This window comes from Monodelphis domestica, chromosome 1 (genome assembly GCF_027887165.1).
Source record: "Monodelphis domestica isolate mMonDom1 chromosome 1, mMonDom1.pri, whole genome shotgun sequence".
Lineage (NCBI taxonomy): Eukaryota > Metazoa > Chordata > Mammalia > Didelphimorphia > Didelphidae > Monodelphis > Monodelphis domestica.
Genome location: NC_077227.1, coordinates 208,208,564 through 208,233,440, shown reverse-complemented (window position 1 = coordinate 208,233,440; position 24,877 = coordinate 208,208,564). Strand labels below are relative to the sequence as shown.

At 39.2% G+C, this 24,877-nt stretch overlaps 2 protein-coding genes across 3 annotated transcripts in view; one reads left to right on the top strand and one right to left on the bottom strand.

The window, feature by feature from the left end:
- SPG11 (SPG11 vesicle trafficking associated, spatacsin) overlaps positions 1 to 903 on the top strand; it is an 86,046-nt gene extending 85,143 nt beyond the window's left edge. The window contains exon 40 of the mRNA XM_001366626.5: positions 331 to 903. Within this exon, the coding sequence (XP_001366663.1) occupies positions 331 to 511 (181 nt within the window). The 3' untranslated portion in view covers positions 512 to 903. The remainder of the gene's footprint in view (positions 1 to 330) is intronic.
- EIF3J (eukaryotic translation initiation factor 3 subunit J) lies at positions 670 to 22,024 on the bottom strand. Of its 2 annotated transcripts, XM_056810382.1 has the most exons (9): positions 21,837 to 22,024; positions 20,305 to 21,032; positions 20,096 to 20,193; positions 9,466 to 9,520; positions 8,945 to 9,036; positions 7,972 to 8,086; positions 4,284 to 4,445; positions 3,316 to 3,389; positions 670 to 2,916 (listed from the first exon to the last, which is right to left on the bottom strand). In XM_056810382.1, the coding sequence occupies exons 2-9, from the start codon at positions 20,690 to 20,692 to the stop codon at positions 2,785 to 2,787; spliced, it is 1,116 nt and encodes a 371-aa protein (XP_056666360.1). In that variant the 5' UTR covers positions 20,693 to 21,032; positions 21,837 to 22,024; the 3' UTR covers positions 670 to 2,784. The 2 variants fall into 2 exon arrangements, with proteins under 2 accessions (XP_056666360.1, XP_001366614.1); XM_001366577.5 differs by lacking the exon at positions 21,837 to 22,024 and having other exon boundaries at positions 20,305 to 21,431.
- Positions 22,025 to 24,877: the final 2,853 nt, after the last annotated feature.

The following is a 24,877-nucleotide window of genomic DNA, read 5'->3' as shown; positions in this document are numbered from 1 at the left end:
CCTCCCCTTGAGGAGGACAAAAAAGAACTCTGCTAAAAGAGCTCTAACCTAAACTGCTACAAATACAGAGCAGGCATTACGTCCTGTGACTCCTTGCAAATGACAAAATAGTATTTTGTATTTAAAATGAGACAGCTTCAACTGCTGCTGAATTGTTTGTTTGTGTAGATTTTACCAAACAAATTTGAGTGGAAAACCATTTTCTAATCAAGACAAACACTGATAAAACATCATCACAAATTACTTCCCCAATAGGAAGCATAGCTGACTTTCTCCATTGCTTGTGAATTTGTGAAAGCTCTATATGACCATGCTAATGTTTCTCTTTAGATTTAAGCAATGCCAGCCAACTGAGACAGTCAAAAGAAACATGAAAAAGTTACTGTCGTACTGCGAAGATGTCTACCTGCATTATAAGCTGGCATATGATCACAAGTTTTATGATGTCGTAAAAAAGCTTCTTAAGGAGCCCCAGACTGGATGCTGTCTGAATGACATGTTGGCAAATTAGAACAAGGTCAAGGAAAAAGGACTCTCTGCCAGCATGTCTTGTGATGGGCCCACGTCCTGTAGTGGAGAAACGGGTACTTAGCTGGAACCAGCCTGGTATGTTAACACACATCATTAATTGGGGACATTCATTACAAGATCATCCACAAGACAAGACACTTCTAATAATGAAGTTTTTATTTAAAAGTAAACTGTTCAAGTTGGGTAGTTGCATCTTTCTGTCAGCATCTAGAAGAAACTACTTCCAAGAGCCAGAGAATGTTTTATAAAGTAGAAGTGGATTTGACCACCACACAGCCGAAGTCAAAGAGAGAGTGCAATACTGATTAAGAATCTGTGTCTGCAGTTCAAAAGGTTTTCCGTGCCTGTGAATAAATTTTATATAGCTGAAAACCATTTGTAGCTTGTCAGAAATTATGGTTTCCCCACAAAACTGGAATGCCTTCCCATTGATTGCATGCTCTCTCATCCAGTAGCTTTTCTTCACATTACATGCCAGTAGAGAAACTGATCCCATTTTACCCTGCCTCAGCTAGTGCAGAGCAGGGGTTCATAACCAAAACTATCTGATGAATTATTTCAACACTTAGTTTCCTTTGTAGATAGTTAAAAACATTCTGAGAAAGTCACAGGTTTCACCAGATTGCCAAAAACAGTTATGAAGCCCTGCCTAGGAGGCCAGGTTATTGTTTGTGGTCTCTTCCTAGAACATTTTAACAGGCCAAATATGAAAAATGTTCTTTCTCATTAACTTTCTATCCCTGTGACATTAAAAAACCTAGAACAGAACTTTGTGTTCTTACCCTCTTTTACAAAGACGCTCTAAGAATCTTATTACAGTGAAACTCAATTCAATACCACTTTGGTTCAATGGCTATAGAAAAAATGTGGAAATAAACTTGTTATAAGTATTCATAGGCATTTTATACACTTAAATCATCCCTGTAAAGCTGCTGAGAGCTTCAAATTTAAGGGCTCTGTGAAAGAACACTTCTTACAAACAGTAGACTAGTAGTATTTAAGCATTTAAATTCTCTAACATGTCAGAGTAGTAGGAATAGGTAGTCCACACCTTAAGAGTTTCAATGTCATGTTAATGGCTTGTCTCCTCAACAACTTGCATCCCTCTAATGGAGCAGCAGCAAACAAGTATTCATTGGACTTCTGTGACTACAGAAGGGATCTCTTCCATTCTCTCCACTTGATATATGCTTTCTTCAATCAAAGGCAAACTTAGTTGAAAAATCAAGTCAGCATCAGGACACGTCAGTGTTTCCTGGGAGCTCACACACAAAATGAAGTCCTCACAATAGTGATTTTATTAAATTAGTTGCTTTATAAAACATTGCAGATGTCATAATTGTTAACATAACAATTTACCAAACTGTAGTAGTAACTGTTGCAGTTTGCTAATAAGCATGTTTGTAAAGGAAAGGAAATGCCAAAACCCTGTGAAAGTTGTTCTGTTTCAGCCTAGGAGAACAAAGGAAGTTTTGTTTCTCAGACATCTTAAAATCAGGCAAATAAAACAGGTAAAGAATTCCCCCACCCCACCCCCACCCTTTCCCTTAAGAGCTGCATCAGTAGAAATATTCCGGTAAATATAAACTAGACTGTTTATATGCTCGAAATACCACAAGTTGGATTTTGTCAAATGCAATAATGGAGACATTACCTCTGCGGCTTCAAAGTTGGTGGTTTTTGGTCATTTAATTTTTTTAAAATGTCAAACTAGTAGCCATCTCAGGCACAGTATCCTTACTCTGAAATAAGCAGTCTTCTTTGCAATGTATTTTTAAAATCCTCACGTTCTACCTTAAGACAAAGCAATTTTAATACTAGGTGCACACCCACATGCCCTTGTTGCAAACTGCTTTTGTTGACAAGATATGAAGTAGTTCAAGGAGGTATGGTTAAGGCTGTATTATTGAATGGTGCTGGTAAATACTACACTTTTTTTTGTCACGTTGCAACTATTGTTTCCAATTTAGTGACTCTGCTGCCCTGGAACCAGATAGCAACAATGACAACATTATTAGGATTTCTTTTACTGTGATTTAGTAGCAACCAAGTTTCCCGATTTTAACCCCTTGGCAACAAGAACCAAGTTCCCCATTGCATTAGCACCTAAGTGTCAAGGGGTTAAGTAACCAGCACAAAGATACTGCACTTCTGATTGTAGCATTTGGCAGAACTGAAAGGAAAGGAAGTTGTGTGCTACATGTTGAAGGGACTGTGGGCAACAGAAGAAGACAATGGGGAGAAGATGAAATGTCACATGAAGTCTTCAAAGTCTTGCACATATCCTCCATCATATCCACCATAGTCTGCAAGATCATCTTTCATTGTAGCCTTTAATCCCCCTCCAGGAACCACACCTTTCTTCTTCTTTTTGGCTTTGCTTTGCTGAAGATGAAAGGGAATTCAGTTCAGTATTTGTTTTAGAAGCTACTGAGAGGGTTTCTATCCAGCCTTAGCCATAGCCTGTCACATAAATTACTCTTGGATGCCTCTGACCCTAAAACTACTCCAGCTCAGAGAGAGGAATGCCAAGTGCCAAACTTTACATTCGGGGTGGTTTCTATTAAGACCCATAAACACTTTCCTCTCTCACATTATGTATGTACTGATGATGCTTGGAGTTACAGTATTCTGTTAAAGTAGGATACTCTTGGGGAGTCTGACATACTGACGGACTAGAGAAGGAGTTTCTGACTAGGTACCAGATACAGTGATAAGCCACCATATCTGTAAACCACTTTCTGCCAAAGGGATTGCATCCCACCATAACAAATCAAAACTTACCTTTTCTTGTTTCTGCTTTTCACTGCATAGCACTGTCAGTGAATTGGTAATCTTTTTCAAGTCATCAATTTCCACTTTAAATAAAAAAGGAAAAACTTTTAAGTTTTCAAAGCATTTGGGGGGAAATGACAAAGATGTAAACAAGAAGCATCAATAGGTACAAGATGAAACATACATTTTTAGATTTGACCAATGTGAGAACTTACTTTCCTTGACTATGTATATGTTAGAAGGTTGGTCAAATGAGGGGCCAGAAGTCAAAAGGAGTGGGGGGGGGGGGGTTAATTAATTATCAAGATCGAACAGGACCCAGTGGTGAAACCAATGCCCCAGTCTGACATCTGGACTTCTTTCAAAAGCATTAGGGAGAAAGATAAGCTTTGGTAATCTACCATACATTCTTTCCCAAGCTAAAATGATCCAATGTTTTGTATCTCAAGTTTGTTTCTAAAACAGTGACTCCCCTTCTTTCTTCTCAGAAGTCTACGTAAGGCATAATTATATTAAAAAATAACAAACCACTGTTTTATTAGCTATTACAATACCTATATTTCTTTATAGGAAGCCATTATAAAACATTTAACAAGCTGACTTCAACAACATGCCACAAGCATGGCCAGCTGTTGCTCCTGTGTTTGCACAAATAATCTCAACACAGCAAATCTAGAGATCATTTTAAATTATCAAAATCACTTCTATATTCTCATGTCACCGCTGTTTGATTAAAACAGCCAAAAGGGGGCAGCTGGGTGGTTCAGTGGATTGAGAGCAAGGCCTAGAGACGGGAGGTCCCGGGTTCAAATCTGACCTCAGACACTTCCTAGCTATGTGACCCTGGGCAGGTCACTTAACCCCCATTGCCTAGCCCTTATCGCTCTTCTGTCTTGGAACCAATACCCAGTGCTGATTGATTATAAGATGGAAGGTGGTAAGGGTCTTAATAAAAAGAGCCAAAAGATGTTACTCACATGAAATGCACACATCTCGAACTAATGCTTCCAAGAAACTGGCATAATATAGAGATTTTTCATACTGTGTAATTTTATCTTTTAGTAACTTGCCAAACTCTGTGAAGTCATCTCTTGAAGAGGGGTTCATAGCATCTATACCACAGACTGTGTTATTAACACCTATAAAAGAAAAGAACAGCAAAAATGCTAGTTAAGGAACTGTCAGAAAAAGCTTACCAATATATAAACCCCCAAGTGGAGAGAAAGCTTTATGTACATCAACTATCAGTATATATGGCTAAGGGTAAAAAGAGTTTGTTTTTTTTAACAATCGAGCAGAGATTAATTTCCCGAAGAAAGCTAAAGGCTACCTAGGAAAATGGCAAAAAGGGTCCTAGTTAGGAAACAGCTTGGAAGATTTCTACGCATACACATGAGAGAGCATGAGAATGAGAATGCTGTGTTTTTTTAAAATTAAGAATAACACTGTAATAGCTAATTTTAAAGCTACAATTTATAAGGATCTCACAAAAAAATAACATTTTCTCAATGCCAAAATAACTTAAATAACCCACTGGTAAATTTTAAAAATCATATGGAAACCAGGTCTGACTGGAGTAATGCCCAGTGCTGCTTTCCCCCTAATATGCACCTTGCCTCCCTAAAATGCTATACTTTTACTTTTGGAGTGGTTTTTGTTTTTTTGCCTTTCATCTGTACCTTCTCAAAACATCGTGTCAGCAATCACTTTAAACCATGAAAATGCAGCACTCCTCAGACTTCTGTGTAAAATGATGCTGTGCTCTGTAATCAGATGAGGATTTAAAGCTACCACCCATACCATGGTTTACAGCTGTAAACCTTAAAATTCCTTAGACTTATAAATGTTGGAAATTTCACCATTGGGAAATTTCATACTTGGAAAATTTCTTACTGATAGTCTATTGGAATGTGAACCCCATTGGCATGGGAGGTTCCTCCTCCTCCCTTCTTAAGATTACTTTAGGACAGAAACCTTTTGCTGAACAATGGAAAGGACTTTGACCTATGCTTAAGCATAGAACAGGAAGTTCTTTGAGTCATGATTGATTTTAGAATTGATACAATAGAGATACTTGGAATGACAGAACCAGGTCTTGGAAATTACAATCTCCACCCTACTCAGTCCTAACAGGATTTAGGAAGGGCTGCAGCATAGATCAAAATTTAATTATTCCAATTTCCACCCTACTCAGGGAAACAGGATTTAGGAAGGGCTGCAGCAAAGGATCAAGATTTAATTATTTGAGAATATGACCTTCAACAGATATGTGCAAAGCCACATACCTCTGGGCGGTCCTTGGTTAAGCTAGAGCCACCACTGGCACAGGGAAGACATGGACAGTGATTGGTAGATGTGAGAACTGAGGGGAGGGAACTTGGATGGTTTCCTTAAAGATAGAGGGGTCTGAAGACTCGGGGGGGGGGGGGGGGGAGGGGGTGGTTGGAGAGGTGCTCTGAGAAGCTTGCTCTGAAGGAAGCTGAAGGTGGGGGCCCCGGAGACTGTTTCTCCATTTTGGTCACGTGAGTAATAGGGACTGATCTCTTTTCTTTGCCTCAGCTATCTAAGGGCTTGGGCCTTTTGGCCCAGCCTAAACAGAAGGGGTATTTAAGCCCTATTCCCTTCTCTCCCCTTTCTCTCTCCCTCTCTCTCTCTCTCTAATTCCTTTCTTCCTCCTGTTTGTAATTAAACTCTATAAAAGGTTGACGGCTGACTTGAGTTTGCATTTAGGAATTACATAGCTGAATTCCTTGGCGACCTTAAATTAATATATATCAGTCTTTTAAAAGTGATTTCCTTGTCACACAGCAGAGGTATCAAATGGGGCCTTATATTTCTAAGTGTCTTGAACCAGATTAAATTGTAATCAGAGAATATTTTAACAAAATAAAAATGAACTAGAAATTGATAATGTTAACACAGCTTTCTGAATCATTATGCAGCCCACAGGGATCTTTTTGTGTAATCTAGTGACTTTTGTTTCGATTTGAGTTTGACACCACTGGTTTACGAGAATATCCACCAAGATTCAGTTGGAATTATTAGAGTTCACAATTAATAATGAAGCATTTTCCATAGGAAAAGAGAGTAGTGACTGATTTAGCATCGGAGAACATTTATTCCATCCATTCCCTTCATTTTACAAATGGAAAAAAAAAAAGGTAAAGTAACTTGAATACCAAAGTCACAGAAAACTTATTGAAGTCTGGATATGACCTCAACTTTTCTGACCCCAAATCCAGGGCTAACTTTGAGCTGATCCTGAAGAACAAATAAAACAAAGCATGAGGGGGGAGGAGGGGGAAATAATCAGGGTAATAACAATGCTAACAATATACTTAAAAAGGACACTTTCCCTCATCCCAGGCTCAAGGTATGGAATAGTTTCAATATTAATTCAGGTAGTCAGTTCAACCAACAAAAGGGTTCTGTTTCAAGAAGTTCACAATTTAGTAAGACATGAATAGAAATTGCATGTGATAAGAGGTTTAGAGACTAAGATATTATCAAGAAAGGTTTCATGAACTAAATGGTCCCTCAACGACTTCTTAAAGAAAATTCAACAAGTAGCAATTTCGACAAGTAAAGATAGGAAAGCTATTAGGGTAAAAGTCTAGTCTGGGCTTAAAAAATATTTGAAGAGGAATAATATGAAATGGAAAGCAAATTCAGAGTCAAAAATGTAAAGAGTAGTGACATAAGAAACAAGTTTGGTTTAACAATGGCCAAGAAAAAAGGTGATAAAAGCTTGAATTATGGTAGTTAGCAAAAAGTAAATGGAATGAGACATAGTAGCAAAAAAATCAAAAATGATCCCTTTATGCTGGGGCCATGGAGACTTATAAAATAATGGCAACATCAGCAGAAAAAGGAGGGTTAGAGGAAGGACAGCTTTCAAGAGGAAGATGACTTGAGTTCTGGAATGTTAAATTAGAAGAGATAATATGGTCCCCTCACAGAACCAATTGAGACTGCTTAAATGAAGCAATGTAGGTAAAAAAAACCTGGCCACTAATCTTTGTGAAAAAATTAGGGCAATAGCTAATTTTACTGCAGCTGTTAGTCTCATTCTACTTATACATCAGTTTCCCTTAGAGTTTCTGGTATGGCAAAGGAACAGGGGGAGTAATCCTTCTACAGGCTCTCAGATTATATGGCCATGTACATTTGGACATTTCTTCCTCTGCCAAAAGAATGGTGGTAAAAGAAAGAAGCAGAATTGTCAGCAGAGAGGAATAGGGTAAATACCCTGAAGCAATGGACATTCATGCATCTTCTTTCCTAGCAAAAGCAACAAGACAGGCTTATTGCCAGTTTAATGTTTAAGACTTTAAAAGCCTTCCATTTCATATAGCTGTACCTTTTAAACAATGTGATTAATGCACACAAATATGATCAAAGCATACAAAATATTGCATGAGCCCAATGGTCCTTTTTACTTAACAGCCTTTCATTTGGTGCCCAAAGCATAGTTAATTTGAAACTAGATTTTTCATCTGAAGTTCTAATCTAAAAAATCTCAAAGTAGGTCAAAACTTTGGCTAATATTTAAGTAAACTAGATTCAGACCTCCAGAGAAAGGCATGCTTCCCAATATTATGTAAACACCAGTGTTTTTTTCAGATCTTGTCTGATAATGTACAGGTGTGTGTGCCATCAGCTTACCAAAGGTTTCTTTTGCTAATTCAAGGTCTGCCTCTTCCTGTAATTTCTTTAGCCGTAGTTTATCTGCTAATTGTTCTTCTGGTGTAAGCTCTTTCGATTCTTCGGGTTCTTCCAACTATATTGCAGACAGGAATGACAATAAGAGAAAAGAGTTCACATCTTTCATGGATATCTGTGTGTCCGTCTATGGTTTGTTTATAATACTTCAATTAAAAGAAAATGCCCTAGAAGCCCAACATTGTGTTGCCAAGGGAAAAAAACAAGCCACAGGCAACTACAATAAATCTGAACAACTACATGGATATTCAGTGATAGTAGTTTGAGCCTTGGATGAATAGAATGTAAAAAATATCCATGAAAATATATATATATATATATGTATTATATATATATAAAAAATATATATATATATATCATCCAGAAAGAAAATCCTGATTTTATGATACCCTTTCAGTATTCTGAGCTACTTTTTATAATCACCCATCATCAGAAGTGAGAGTATCTCTGATCCTACTAGCACAATCAAATAAAAGATACTTCACAATGAAGACAATAAATAAAATGCCAAAATGTCACAATAAATTTATTCTGCCCACAACAGTTGGAAAGGCCAAGGCAGCAGGAATGCTACTTTACATTACACTCTAAATTACATTTTATTCATAATTATAGAGGTAAATTATCCAAAAGCATTTCTGAAATGTTTCTAACATTATGTACCTCAGTCATAGAAATGAGTGCCTTTCATATTCTACTTACCAAGCACAATGCAGATAATGAACAACAAATGCTAAAAAAGCAGACAATGGCAGAGACCACTGAATAGTTAGTCGAGACTGTTCCAGAAGTTGTGAAAATGCTTTAAATGTTTGAGTCTGTACTGACTTTAAATGAAGGGCTTTGGGTTTCCATTACCCACTATACCTTATTTGAGCTGATATGAAAATCTTTGCTCTAGAATATCAATACTTACCCTTTTCTTAATTTCTTCTTGTCTCTTCTTCTGTTGCCGTTCTTTCTCTTTGATTTTCTCTGCTATTTTCTTTTTTTCTGAAACTTTTGTTTCTAAAAATAACAGAACTTCTACAATCAGACTTTTGTTTTATAGATGTATACTACGGCATCATAATAGTACAGCTTTTATCTTGTGAAATAAGAGCAAAACTCATACTGGTCACTGTATAAGATCAAGAACCTAAAACACTCTCTCCAAGTTCATGAGATGACTTTGTGCTAACCTGGAACATGGCAAAAACTTATACAGTGTACTCTTTCCTGAAAGACTCAAAATATAAAGCATTTGGAGAAGATGAGATTATTAGTAAGAGTAAGAAAGGATGTTGGGGAAGGGGACAGGGGCACAGAGGAACAAGAGGTAGCTGGTTTCTAAATCTTAAGGTTTTCCAATTGAATACTTTTACTGTGAGCCAGTAAACACTCTGGAAGATCACCAAGACACCTCACCAAGAATGGAAGGGAGCCCCAATGGCTCACCTGGTTTTACCTCTGTCTCCTCTTTTTTTTCTTCATCATCGTCATCCCAGTTTTCCTAAAGAGAAAAACCTGCATTAGTAAAATTAATAAACTAAGATATACAATTACACCAAAGTTAACAGTCTCTTTCTTAAACTGATTCACAATAAGTCTTAAATTTTAAGAATTTGGACAACTTTCCTATCCCTAAATATTCTGAAAATCAGTTATGAAACTTACCATTTAAAGAAAATATTTGACATTTATATAGCAGAAAAAGCCAAATTCCATTACACCAAAACAAAAACACACCCCCTTCTCCCTAAAGAAAAGTTATTTCCAAATCCTAGACAATGACCATTTATTTATTTTATAAGCCTGATAAGTTTGTAGCCCAGCCTAGCTAAGCTCAGAGAAATTCATCATTAGTTGATGGGCTGCTGATAACATTTTTTGGTTATAGCAACTCTCTAAAGGGTCATGGGGAAAACGGGAAGGGTATTGAGACATATTTTGTATAATGCAATTTGATTAAAAAAAGTTGGCTGTATTTTACAAGGTACTATAATGATAACCTGTTTAAAAATTAATATATTTAAGGACTTAATTATGATGCCAAAAGCTATTATTCAAAAACATTCCTAAACTTGGATAGAATATTGGAAAGACTTCTTGAATTGTCACTTCCAGTCCCAGGATAGTCACTAAGCAATCCTAGAACTAAAAATAGCACTGTTATGTGCCAGGCTTTAAAATAAATTAAAAATCCAGCAACAGTCCACCACAAAGTTTGGGGAGCAAAGCTGTGAAAGACTAGTTCTCCCAACTGAATTTGTTTGATTCTTCCAACTTGCCCCTAGCAACTTCATCATTGAAAAATCTCATCATCTAGGAAGAACCGAATTGGCCTTAGTACTTACAACTCATCAGTACCCTCTGTGCTGCTGACTGGAGGATGGAGCCATGTACTCCTAAACCTCTATTTAGAGATAGCCCAGTATAAAAAAGGCTGCTCAGTGGCACAACAAAGCTAGGAAGTTGTAGCTTAGTTGTCTTACTGAAACCCCAATAGGGTTTTCTTGGCAAAGATATTAGAATAGTGTGCCATTCCCTCTCCAGCTTCAGGTTATTTTACAGATGAGTTACTGAGGCAAACAGGGTTAAGTGACTTGCCATGATCACACAGCTAGTAAATATCTCAGACCAAATTTGAACTCAAGAAGATGAATCTTCCTGACACGACTAAAATAACTGAACATGAACATCTCCTTGTGGTCAATCTGGCTACACTGTTTTTGGACTTCTTTCACTCTTCCACCACACTCCCAGACACCTTATCATTTGGAAAGGTCAGGATCCTGGAAGAAGGCAATCAATCAGTCTTGGTTTTTGTATCTCATTAGTACTTTCTTGCCCCTCTAATTGCAAGGCAGAGTCAAGAACTCCAAAACCCTGTCTCACCCCATGTCTCAACTGGCTACATTCCCTTTGGACTTTTTTTTTACTTCATCACACCCTCCCCCTCACTTTTCTTCTTTCTTTTGTATATTTTCTACCATTCAATTAGAAGCTCCTTGAAGACAGATATCTTTTTTGTATTTGTATCTCCAACTGCTTTAGTAAATTTTACCAAGTGACTAAAGTAGGGAGAAGTCTGCAAATTAGCCTGAGCATTACTTTCAAGCTAGGCAGTGAACATTTTAATAAAGTTAAAGTGAAGAACAAGGAATGAATGGTGTCATTAGTTGGTGTGAAAAGTCAGCATAATTGCTAGTAAAGGCTTTAACAAGTAATATGCTCCAGCTCTGACCTCAAGCTTTTTATAAGACAACTACAAATCTAAATGCATTCTAGGGAAACAAGCCAAACAAGAGGAACAGCTTTTTCAATTCTCATTAAAACCTATAGTTAAATGATCAAATAGTCTGATTATGCCAGGAATGCCATTTAGCTGCCTTGTGCACAGTTCAGAACTTTACTTTTATACCTTACAATTTAAATGACAAAAGCGTCAAATAGTTTTAAGAGATACCAAACAAACTAGCTGGTTACTTTTGAACTACTCACAACATTCAACCTTTACATCACCTATCTCTCTAGGAAATTCGGGTTCTCACAGGCAAAACTCAATACCATGAGTACAAAACAACTTAGCTAAGCAAATTATAGTATGAACTTATGCAATATCAATATGAAAAAGCTACATCTGCCTCAAGAGGGTGCTAATATACAACTTTCTACATATTACATTTATTAAAAAAGGAAATTCTCAAAGACTTTAAAGAATCTGAATTTTGAACAGCCACTATAACCCTAAGAAGTTCTTCTTAAAGACCCTCCACAATATAGGTACTGAGGCTTAACTCACATCTTATTGAAAACCCCACCCCTGCTTTACTATGAGTTCTCAGTGATACTTCTCTAGCTGAAGGCAAAGTTGCTCTGTTGCAACTGTTTTTAGGCTTGTGGTCAATTAAAGTAAAGAGTTCACTTAGAAATTCATAGCATAATCACAGCTATCCCTAGTTCACAGCCATATCTCTGGTCCCTTTATTTAAATGTAAATTCTTAAGATTGGTCTATTTTAACTTGGTGCCACAGCACCAAATTTAAGATTTTCTTTCATGCTTCTGATATCTTCTCCTTATATCAGTCCAGTCAGTATCCTTACAATTAATTGTTATTGCCTCTAGCATGGATCTCCTCTATATATTTTTGGTACAATCAGGTTACTTTCCCTATCTTTGTCCTCCATTTCTATTTCCTCTATAAACACCTCAAGGGCTATATTAGGGGCCTCCTGAGGTGATTATATTATCCTTAATGAAAAAAAGTTTAGAGAAAAATATTTTTTGAAAATGTTTTCAATTCTATTGTTTGTAGTCATCTTTCCATGTTTATCCTTTAAAAAAAGCTTGTAGGATATCTTGCTACAATTTTATTAAACTAGCTTTACTCTTCATACTTTATTTTGAGAGATGATAATACTTTAACTGATTCATCCTTCATAAGATCTTTTAGATGAGTTTGTATTCTAAGTGAATTTGATTTTGCCAACTATCACTTTCTGATCAGCAAATGTCAGATATTTGATGATTAAAAGCATTTCCTTGACTTTTGGTCTCCTTGTTAGTAATTAACAATATTGGTTTCAACTTCTGTATGAAGTTGTTATATTAGGTCAGTATTGTCCATTTTTTATTTTCAATAATTGGTTTTTTCTTTTGTTGCTGTTTTTACAAATGCTGATCTCTGATAAGTCAATGGTTTTGTTCAGGGATCCCCCAACTCCCAAACCAATAGTCTTTTCCTATCTGCTAAAAGGCAAGGAGTCTTTGGTCCATATCAACATCATTCAAGACACCTTTGGAAACCTTTCTATCACAGAACTGTTTAATGACCCTCTGATATTAAACATTACACAAGGCATAATATGGAGAAATTATATGCTCAATAAACCTATTTGCAAATGGAATGGAGATCTAGTTCAAAGTCCAGGAAAAGGAAGAATTTTCTGTAGATAAGATCCTCCAGATATTTCTATTTGAGGATAAGATTGTAATATTTTTATCAAGCCCTAGAATACTACCCAAAACCCCCTAAGAGATCAGCAATTACTCAAAAGCATTTAGGCTGTCCAACCACATAAGACCAAGTGGACAATGTATGTCAACTGCCCAGATCTCAACATGCACCTGAAGGAACACTTTAAAGAACTTGGGCTAGAGTGCTTTCAGGAAATTGCAAGGCTCTTTTACTGATATCAAGCTTCACATAAAAGCAAAAGCCCTTACCAGTGGCACTACTATATAAATGATATTTGGAACATCATTGCTTCTGAAGAATTGAATTTTACTCAGAGGGCACCAAAGAAGCCCATGGTGGGTGCAAGCAGGCCAAAACGTATAACTAATGAGGAATTCCGAAGAAAAGTAGTAAAGGACCTCATCAAGGAACTGTATTAAAGGAAGAGAAAATTTGAGGATGGTCAAGTGACAAGGAAGGAGGACAGCTGGGCAGTCAGTGCTCCGATCTTTGTAATATTGGAAGAAAGTTAAGAAGGCTTCCAACACATTGGATAGATCCTCAATGGCAAACTTTTGGTAGAAAAAGGACAACAATCACAAGCAGTAGATAAGCCTGGATAGGTTGCAATCTGTATTGCTGGAGCAAACCTCAAATGGATGAGATCACAGATCTATTTGTGTATTATGAGTAAGTATACTGTGTATTATGAGTTTAATGAGTATAAATACAAGGCCAATTTGGCTGTGCTATATACAAAGCACAGAGTGAACTGAGTGCAAGGAAGGTAACATATACAAAGAATAGCAAGGTAAGTGAGGTCAAGTTCTTTAGTGCTTTAAATGTCAAGAATTTACATTTTACCAAGAAAGAAAGAGAAAACCAATAGAGCTTCTGGAGTAGGGAAGAAAGAGGAATGCATGATGGGTCAAACTTGTATTTTGGCAGGTAAATAAGAGAACTGATTGGTGTGGATGAGCCAGGGAGACCAATTAGGAAGCCAGTGAAATAGTAAGATGGGGGAGGTGAGTGGCTTTGTAATTGGAGAAATGAGGATAATTGTGAGAAGTGCAGTAAAGAGTGGAAGATAATATTGAGATTGCAAACTGGGTAACTAGAAGGATGGCAGTAACCTGGAGAGAAAAGAGATGTCAAATAGGAGAGGATTTTGGAGAAAGATGACAATGAGATCTGTGATACAGACCAAAACCCATCCATGACTGCTCATCTTGTGCAACTCACTTTTCCACTCAAAAATTTAAAAAGAGAAGTGGTATAGAGGGGAAAAGAGCTATTCTTTACTCACCAATCACATTGTCAGAGAACAAAGCACAGAAGACATATACAGTAGCTTTGAGATGATAAAAGGGTAATGGGGGAGAAAGAAGAAGAATTTTCCTAATCACACCTGGTACTACCTGTGCCTATGCATGCCTGGTTTGGGGATTGGAAAACCATGGTTCCTTTTTCAGCAGCTCATTCATTTCACCCTGAGTGTTACCTCCATTTACTATTGCATAGTTCTACATCAAGACAGATTATCAGCTCTCTACCAGGTTATACTACTCCACAGTACATAATCAATGAGAGTACCTTCTCCTATGTTTTCCACTCCACCACAACAAGAGTTTGGTGGCAAGAATAATGACTGAGTCCTTTTAGATATTTGGTATTAGTGGTGTGTCCAAAATTTGCTGTTTAGGTCATAACATGATCCACCATAGATAAAGACCACTCCCAAGATAGGTAGACCTTTTCCACCCTAGAAAATTTGGCCTGAAGTCTGTTTAAAGGGCATGGGAAACAAAGATCAGAGGGGCAAGTTGGCCCTCTAAATCTGAATATTGCAAAAAGTTCAATCACTCTCTCCCCATCTTAATGAATTAGCAGGTCCCTAAAAAGATTTTAAACATTTAAGCAGACAGAAAAACAAATGTTCTTTCTTGCTCCTACTTGGGCAATAGTAATTTCTTTACTGGTGTTCCTCTTTCCCTTTGGCCCTTAGATGAACCCAAACCTCTGAGTTCAGAATAAGCTTGGACCTCACCAATAGCTTCATTTCTTCCCCCTCCCCTGTCCCCTTTTTAAAAATAGGGCAGCTAGATAGCTCAGTGGATTAAGAACCAGGACTAAAGACAGAAGGGTGGCTCTGGGCAAGTCACTTAACCCCCATTGCCTAGCCCTTTCCACTCTTCTGCCTTAAAACCAATTAATAGTATTGATTCTAAGATAGAAGGTAAGGGTTCCAAAAAAAAATTTTTATTTGAAAAAATAAAAATGTATATCTCAATGAATATGTATTTATTTCCTCTCCTTCTCAGTCCACCACACCAATTGAAAAAAGTACAAAACTCTTAACAAATACGCATAGTAAAGGAAAATAAATTCCCACATTGTCCATGTCAGAAATTTAGGTCTCAGGCTACTTCTTCAATCCATCATCTCAAGAGGTGAGGAGCATACTTCCCCATTAGTCCTCTGAAACCACAGGTGGTTGTTGCATTTATCAGAAATCTTAAGGCTATCAAAGTTATTTGCCTTTACAAAAGCATACTTAAGAGTTCATAAAGCCCCAAGTTTCTCTGAAATCATCACCTTTGTTCAGCCACCCCCAATTAATGGGCACTCCTTTAATTTCCAATTCTGTCACAACATAAAAGTGATATGATGAATAATTTTTGTACAAATGGTTCCTTTTTGATCTAGCAGACATATCAGTGGGTCAAAGGATATGTACAGTTTAGTTATTTGAGCTCAGATCAAAATCAGCATCTCCTCAAAACAAATTTCTGGTGCTTTCTTACACTCTCAGGATTAATATAACTATGCTGAACCCAAGGGTTAAAAGGGCATTTTCCTTAATAAATTCAACTCTTTATTTCAACAAATACATACAGAGCTCTTCCCATACATAAGATGCCTTATTAAACTCTAGGACTGACTATATTTCTCACACTAGCCAAGAACTATCAAAAATCAAGTCTATGAATACTGAACAAGCGAATTGTTATTTGTTTTCAATAAGCCTGACCAGAAAATGTGATAGGTAAATATTGGTCCACAAAAATTTAATTTGGAATTGACTACATTTATACACTGAAATTATCTGCCTATTAGCAGAATGCCTACCTCCCTAATAGTTCCAGGTTATCTCATGTTTCTCTGAAACACATCTTACTTTCTTTAGAACCTTGAAGAAATTGGTGGCTCAGTGGATTGAGACCCATGCCTAGAGATGAGAGGTCCTCAGTTTAAGTCTGGCTTCAGATATTCCTTAGCTGTGTGACCCTGGGCAAGTCACTTAACCCTCACTGCCTAGCCCTAACCGCTCTTCTGCCTTGGAACCAATACACAGTATTGATTCTAAGATGGAAGGTAAGGGTTTAAAAAAAAAGAAATTTCTAATTCTGGGAACTTTAAAATTATAGACAAATTGAAACAAGGTTCTTGATTTGGGAAACTGAGGAAGAATTCAAGATGGGAGATGCAGAAAAATCTCATTTCTTTAAGTCAATTCTTCAGGAGCACTTTTAAAGGAAGGGGAGAGAGAGAACAAGAATAATGTAACCATGGGAAAAATTTATATTAAAAATAAATTTTAAAAAAATTTTTAATCTTGTTAAGGAAGAAAAGCAGAGTGCTTAAGATGGATCTAGATATTTCCTTGAATTAAAAGTGGGAAACCAAATTCCTTGAGAAGAAAACACACTACTCAATGTGGAATTTGCTGATTTTAAAAACCTAATAAAGTGACTGTCCTTTCATACCCACCCTCTCAGCCAACCTGCCCACCCAGTCAACCTCAAAAAACTTTTATCAAATCTCAATGACATATGCTAATCTAAGAAATACACCTGTTTTTCTCCCTTGCATCAGAAAAAAGGGAATGTGGTCATTTCCTCCTAACCAGTAGTGCCCAGGTGGTAGTAATTAATGCGCCAAAAATCTAGCATAAAAGTTTGTTTTTACTAAAGGACCACAAGCTTTCCCTTTGTGAGACAGAATTGCACACAAATCTACAAGTCAGCTGCAAAACAGGTTTTAGAAAAGACAGGGGTACTTAATATAATGTCTGTGTTAAGACAGCTTAAAGTATATAGTACTACCTACAAATCCACCAGCTGCCTTTCTCAGGATGTTACAAAGTGACATTTAAAATCCCCAAATAAATCTATATGGTTAAACTCTAGCTCATGAAGAAATGGTTCTAGTTTTATTAGATTTTGATTTAGAGGCTCATTTTACCAGAAATTCAAACTTTCCATCTTCTAAGGATTATAATTTTGTCCTACTACATCAGTATCCATATATTTGGTCAGACTAACAATATACTTCAGAAACTTAGTGCCAGTCAGCAGGACAAATTTGCTGACAACCTTCAACTCCAATTTTGTATTAGCAATAATGTTATTTTTCAGCATGTGAATCATTTTCTGAGAAATCAAGAGTTCAATACAAATGACAACCTATGAAAATACTTCAGTTAGAACATAAAATCTGCAATACCTAGGTACTAAGATTAGATTGATATCGTATCCTACAAAATGCTCTAAATGAGAGCTTAACATTCTGTGAATTAGGTTGCATTTAGCATTTTGGGTCAATCTCAGACCAAACTGCAAAAAAAAAAAAAAAACCTCCTCTCAAGTACATTTATATTTTCTATCATAATAATTTGAAAAGTAATTAACAACACTGGATAAATAGGTTGAGAGTGCAGTCCAGATCAACACAGGTACTCTTTGGAATTCTCAAACACTACCACACCGCAAACTTCTCTGTTCAGGTTCAACTCTCTGTAAACATTTTGGGGAGAACTAGGTGAGGAAGAGTATACACAGGTCCCAAGAATTAAGCTGCCATAAGCTTCTTCTTTAATGTTTTCAGAGGATCCATTCAGACCCTTCTGTAGAGCCGCAGTACTGAGTCTGAATTTGAGACTAAAAGCATATGTCAACACAGCACCCCCTCTTTTTTGTTCTTTGAAAGACAACAAATTCATTTGGCTCCAATTTTGGAATGACTCCAAAATCAAAGCAAATGTGCTAAGTCCTGCCTTATAGAATTAAAGTGCATTACAATAACCAGAAACAACTAGACTGACTAAATGAAACAAGGGGTCTATTATGGGGTTTACAACTTAAAAACAACTCTTGCCTCTTTGTTTTGGTGCTGAAATTGAATGAAGAGAAATGAACTCCAAAGTACTCCATGGAAGACATTCAAGAAATCTTGAAGATGTAGTACCATCAATAGTATAATTCTTTTAAGAATACACTCCAGAATATTAATATATTTCTACAAAGGTTAACAAAATCCAAAAGCCATTTCAACATTGTTTCAAGGGCCTATGATTTTGTCAGTATGTGTGGGAACTCCTTCCAATGCAGCAACTTGTCTATAATTTATAGTGTCATAGTTGTGAAGGCTTTGAACCCAAATCTAACTGGAGAGCCCAAAACTATTCTATTACTGCCTTTCAATGCCTATGACAGTCATAGGGGTTATAAAATAACTCCTACATCAGCTCTTAGGGCAAATTTTACAAAGTTTCATTTCTACTTAGGTGGTTTAATAACTTTATGGGGGGAAAAAAGAAGCTAGTTCAAATACACACAAATAGCTTATGCTCAGGATCAATATTGATTAAAATACTCCATTTCCAACCTGCACCATTTTGTTTACTTCAAGTTCTCCTAGTTGTTTAACTTTGACTTTTCCTCCCATTATTCATAAAATTCTTTTAACTTTTCCTCAAACTCCTCTTCTAACCTTGCCTCACTTTCATTGCTAATAAGTATACAGAGTTCAAGAACAGTAAAAGAAAAATTTACAATATCTTAAAGTGCGTTTAGCCAATGTAAGGAAAAATGGTAGGGAATAGGAGATGGCACCTGAACATTCAAAAGGCCAGAAAGTTCTCTATTAAGTGTACACTTATTATGTTTCAAATTTTAAGGTCTACTGAGCAGATAGTGAACCAGGGTCTGGAGGGAAACACTCAACTTTCAACTTCATACATAAACTTCAAAACCCTTGCTACTCTGAACAGAAGGCTCATGAAGCAAGCTACTAAACAAAATACTTGGGAGTCACCTAAACCCACATGACAGGCCCCATGATTAAAATAACACAGTTTTCCAGAAATATACAGCTGAATCCTCTCTGGAAGGAAGAGATGAGATAAACTCAAGTTTATAGGTATCACTTAGGAGTCTTCACTACCCTGTCATTACTCCAATATCCAAATACTAAAGGTTTTCATTCTTTCTGGTTGTTTGTGTTTTTCATATGTGCAGATAAACAAGCCTTCCTGCCAACTCCCCATTTCTCAGGTTGCTTGGGTAAATTAGTTACTCAGGACACTTACTAATTTTCCCAGGTGCTGGTATATGTTATTGCTTAATTCCTTTACCAGGGAAGGGAGCTGTATCTCTTCTCCACGTTTCTAAATAACTCTGGTAAATAATTTGACAAAGAAGAAACTGAAGCTAATCTCTCAAAAATGTCCTCACATATTCATTGATCCTATCAGCTGTTCATTAAAATCTGCTGCTAATCAGACACCAAAAGCCAGAACTGGACCCAAAAGTCCACTTCTGGGACCCAAAAGTAAGTTTATAGACAGAGGCTTTGGCGAAAAACGCCAGACGAGAGCTGACTCTTCCCCAGGATTCCCAGATGGAACATTCCCTGGGCCCCAACCTTCCAACCAACCCCCTTTCCCGAAAGTCTTCCATGAGCAGACATGTGGGCCGGGCTGACCGGATAGTCAGTCACCTCCTCTAGCCAGCTGGCTGGTGACAGACACCCCAGGCCTGGTACGAAGGGCACTCTGTGAAGTGGGGGGCCGGGCCGATCCGCGCAGGCCGCGACCGCGTGTCTCCAGCCCGGGTGCCCGGGGGTGGGAGGGAGAAGGACAGAGGGGAGGGCGCGCCCGACCGGAGTGGCGGCCTGTGGAGGCAAGGGCGCCACTACCCGGAAACTACGGCCCGGACTGTCCACGGGTCGGGATCGGAACCCCGCAGGCCCACAGTGGCTGGGGGTCCATCATGCCCTAGTCCCAGCCGCCATCGCACACCACCTCTCTCCCCGGCTCCCTCGCCCGGCCCAGCCTCGCGCCTACCTTGACGTCGTCATCCTCATCCTCGCCCTCCCAGCGGTCCCCGCCGGCCGCGCCCCCCGCCTTCCGCACCGGCTCCTCCACCGAGAACGTGTCCGCGTCTACGGAAGAAGGGAGAGCGAGAGCTGGATTAGGGACTAGTCATATACGGGCAAAAGCCACGGAGCCGCCCTGTCCCCCAACACCATCTCACCCCCGGCATATCCGCTTACCCCAGGAGTCCGAGTCCCCCGCTGCCGCCGCCATCTCGGGCCGGGTGTGTGTGAGTGCGAGAGGGAGGGAAGGGGGAAGGAGAGCGCGAGAGGGCGGGTGGTGAGTCACCGAATAGCTTCTCGCTGGCCAACGCGGGGCACGCCGGGACGGCGGCGGAGCGTCGGGCCCAGACCCAAGAGCCCGCCCGAGGCCCCGCCCCCTACGAGCCGCGGGAACTAGGCGGACTGAGCACCGCCTCCTCCTTGACGCAAACGGGACAGGGGTGGGACCAAGTCGTACCGAAGAAGAGGGCGGAGGAGGCGGGGCTTCAGGTGGGCCAGGTGGACGAAAAGACTGACGGATGGGCAACAGCGAGCGGGACCAGGGAGGAGGAGGGGCGACAGACATACGCACGCGCGCTCTACGTCATTTGGACCGCCCCTTTCTCAATTCCACCCGTACAAATCCTAGCTTGGGGAACGCTTTTTGCACACATGCAGTGAAAAGGAATGGCCCCTGCTCTCTTTACTAACAGGAACACCGCTTTCTTACACCCACTCTGGTCTCTCTGCCTCAAAACACACATTGTACACATATCCTTGTCAAAGAGGAGCTACACCCCCTAATACAAATTGTCACGCCTCTTACCCACGTTCCTTTCTCACTTGCATCCTCTTCATGAGAAACACTCCTTTCTCTCACACACTTGTCAGAGAGACTGCCACCTCCGTCCCTAAATCACTGCTGCCTACAAAAACAGCGCCACGTCAAGGAGAGCCGACCGACATCCTTTTACACACACCCTCATCACGAGAAGCCGGTCGCAACTTTTACACCCTCCTTAGGAATGTGCAATACCCTCAAGTCCCTAGCTCACTCAAGCTACCTCTTTACGAGAAACGCCTCTTCTCTCAATCTCGTATCACAGGGGCCCCATTCTGCTCCCTCACTACTTCTCTCTCCCCGTCTCCTCTCAGTTTCTTTCTCCTGTCCCCGTCACGTCAAGGGGCACTTCTCTTACAGTATCTTAGGAAATGCCCTTTCCTCAGTCACACATTCCCTCTTCCTGAGAAACTCCTTTCTTTCACACACACACACACACATCCATACCCCTGCCAAGAAGAGTCCCCTTGCAGTTACGGTGACTTCCCCATACCACCCACACCCACCCATACACACACACACACACACACACACACACACACTTTTCACACAACTCTCCCTCTTCGCGAGAAATGGTCATCTCTATCTCCCTCACACACACTCCTTTGACACACCCTTTCTCGGACCTGGGTCACCGGGGAACTCCCTTGCCTTACACAAATACACACACGCACACACCCATACAACTATCTTTTCAAACTTGTAGAACAAGTGTCACCTGGCAACTCCTAGCCCTTACACATACAACCTCTTTTCACGAAAGCACATTTGTCACCCACGCGCGCCTACTGTATCCGAGACAGCCGGAGGGGCCGGAGGTGTGAAGTCCGGAGCTCCAAGACTCCCCCTAGCCCCCATCCCGGATTATACCCTTCCTTCCGTCCCTCACCTTCCTCCTCGCTCCCGGACTCGCGTCCCTCCCACCGATTTCAGGCGGGAACGGAGAGAGAGCCCTCCTTTTCCCCAGAGGTAAGTCGAGGCAGCTAGGGGGCGACGGGAGCATCGGCGACGCTCGTGCCGGGCCCCTGTGCTGCTCGAGGGCTAAGTCACCTGTCCCGAGTCGGGCTGAGGTTCCCTGGGCTCTCCAGAGGGGCCTCAGCGGGAGGTCACAATGGGGATCCACGCAGGGTCATAAATTGGAATCCTCATGTCGTGTTGCCTGGCCCCTTCACGTTTCACAGAGGAGGAAACTGAGGCCCGGGAAGAGGAAGCAGCGTGCTTGTCCTAAATCATACAGTTGGGATTAGGGTAAAAGTGAGGGGTAGGAAGGACAACCTGGTCTCCGGACTCCCCTGTCATAGGACAAATCTATGACTGAAAAGGACCTTGGAGGATCTAGTCCAATTCCTTCATTTTACAAGGAAAAAACTGAGGTTAAGTGATGGAGTTAGGGAAACAAGTGGCAGGATTGGAACGTCCTTTGCTTCCAAATGCATGGCTGGCTCTTTCCCCACAGCCAGGCAGCTGATGCCAAAATAGTTTAGTTACCCAATATACAAAAGGTCTTGCAAGATCCAAACTTTGTAGAAATATTAGGCAAACTGCCAGTCTAGAGATTGGCTATACTATTGCATTCATTTTCTAATAGTAGAACTTACTAATGACATTTACTATGATTTTTCTGCTGTCTCCTGTGTATTACAGGGATAGAAAGCCCAAAGGCCCGTTCCCAACTTCAAAGTGTTTCATGAAATCAGGAACCCCCATTTGTTCATTTTCACTTTATTTTCATTTTATACAATGATTTTTTTTTTTACTTTTCTGTAGTCAGTGTGTGAATACTATGTATCCCTGGCTGGATCACAAGTTTCTTGAAGGCAGTGCTTGTCTTCCACTCTTGTCTTTCTTTGGTTATTTGCAATGGTTGGATACATATTATTCCCATTCAACACATTTGGCTTGTTCTCTTTGACACATACTCTTTAATTAATATGTATCTTGTTAGCTAGATCAAATATTAAATGATCAAATATCTAAAAATCAATGTCATTGATCTTGTTTCTCATACACAAAGCTATGTTTGTGGTAGTTTACTATTGGGGGAGGACTGACATTTATAATTTTTACCTTTTTATTCATTTATTTCTTTTTTAAAAACTTACCTTGCCTCCTAGAATCGATACTGTGTATTGGTTCTAAAGTAGAAGAGTGGTAAGGCTAGGCAATGGGGGTTGTGACTTGCCCAGAATCAACCAAGTAGGAAGAGGCTGAGGTCATATTTGAATACAGGACCTTCTATCTCCAGAAATGGCTCTCAATCTGCCAAGCCACCTAACTGCTATCACCCTTTCCCCATTAATTTCTAAGACTGAGATGGACAGATATTAAACTAAAAGCAAGTACTTGGAATTTTTTCCTAAAGCACTATAAAATTATTTGCAACTATAATATAACTGAGAAAATGTAACTTTTTTCCTTACAATTTGGAATAACATTACTTCTAATTTGTGATACAGAAATCAGTGCAGGCAGTGACATAATGGATATTGGCAGTGTAGTCTAGAGGCTAGAGTGAGCTGAATTTGAAGACCAAGATTGGATTATGCTTAGAGTTGGGATTTGGGGCAATATCACTTATCCTCAGGCTTCTCAACTGTAAAATGGAGATAATGCTATCTTCAATGACATACCCAAAATGAAACACTCTCTGTTCTCAAAGAAGAAAGAAACCATAGATAAACATAAAACTAAATCCTAGATATATACAAAATAAATACAAGGTAATTTCTTTAAAGGGAGGGGAAGTACTAGTAATTGGGGGAATCAAGAAGGGCCTCTTGTAAGAGATGGTATTTCTTATGAGTTTTGAAGGAAGTTAGAACTTTTAAGAGGTGGAGGTGAAGAGACATAGGAGACAGCTTATGCAAAAAAAAGAAAAAAAAAGAAGGGAGGAAGGGAATAAGCATTTATGCTAAATTTTATTTTTACAACTATATTAAATAAGAGATGGATTGTCTTGTAGGAAGATCAACAAGGGGGCAAGTTTGGCTAAACCATAGACTACAGGAAAGGAATAATAGGGAGGCAACTAGGTAGCTTAGTAGTGAGGCAGGCCTAGAGACTGGAGGTCCTGATTTCAAATTTGACCTCAGATACCTCATAGCTGTGTGACCCTGGGTAAATCCTTTAACCCTAATTGCTTAGCCCTTACTACTCTTCTGCCTTGGAAACAATACTTAACATCAATTCTAAAACAGGAAAAAAAAAATTTTTAAAGGAGTAATATATGTCTAGAAAGATAGTCTAGAGCCAGACTCTAAAAGACTTTAAATGCCAAACATACAAGTGTATATTTTATCTTAGAAATAATAAATAGGGAGTCACTGGAACTTCTTTTTTTTCTTTTTTGAAAAATTTATTTTGTCAATTTAGACCATTCCTTGGTTACAAGAATCATATTCTTTCCCTCTCTCCCCTTCCCCCACCCCCTCCCATAGCTGACAGGCAATTCCACCGGGTGTTACATGTGTCCTTGATTAGAACCTATTTCCATATTGTTGATATTTGCACTAGGATGATCATTTAGAGTCTACATCCCCAATCATATTCCCCTCGACCCATGTAATCAGGCAGTTGTTTTTCTTCAGTGTTTTTATTCCCACAGTTTGTCCTCTGCTTGTGGATAGTGTTTTTTCTCCATTATCCCTGCAGATTGTTCAGGATCACTGCATTGCCACTAATGGAGAAGTCCATTACATTCGGTTGTACCACAGTGTATCAATCTCTGTGTACAATGTTCTCCTGGTTCCGCTCCTTTCACTCTGCATCAATTCCTGGAGGGCGTTCCAGTTCCCATATTATTCCTTTGAGCACAATAGTATTCCTTCACCAGCATATACCACAATTTGTTCAGCCATTCCCCATTGAAGGGCATCCCCTCATATCACTGGAACTTCTTGAACATGGTAATGTCATGTTTGCACTTGTGCT

Coding starts and splice junctions, on each gene's coding strand:
- EIF3J (XM_056810382.1), bottom strand. CDS start 20,692: ATGTCTGTCGCCCCTCCTCCTCCCTGGTCCCGCTCGCTGTTGCCCATC. Junction 8,087..8,944: donor AAGAAGAAATTAAGAAAAGG/GTAAGTATTGAT, acceptor TCTGCAATATAG/TTGGAAGAACCCGAAGAATC. Junction 4,446..7,971: donor ATTAGCAAAAGAAACCTTTG/GTAAGCTGATGG, acceptor TTTCTTTTATAG/GTGTTAATAACACAGTCTGT.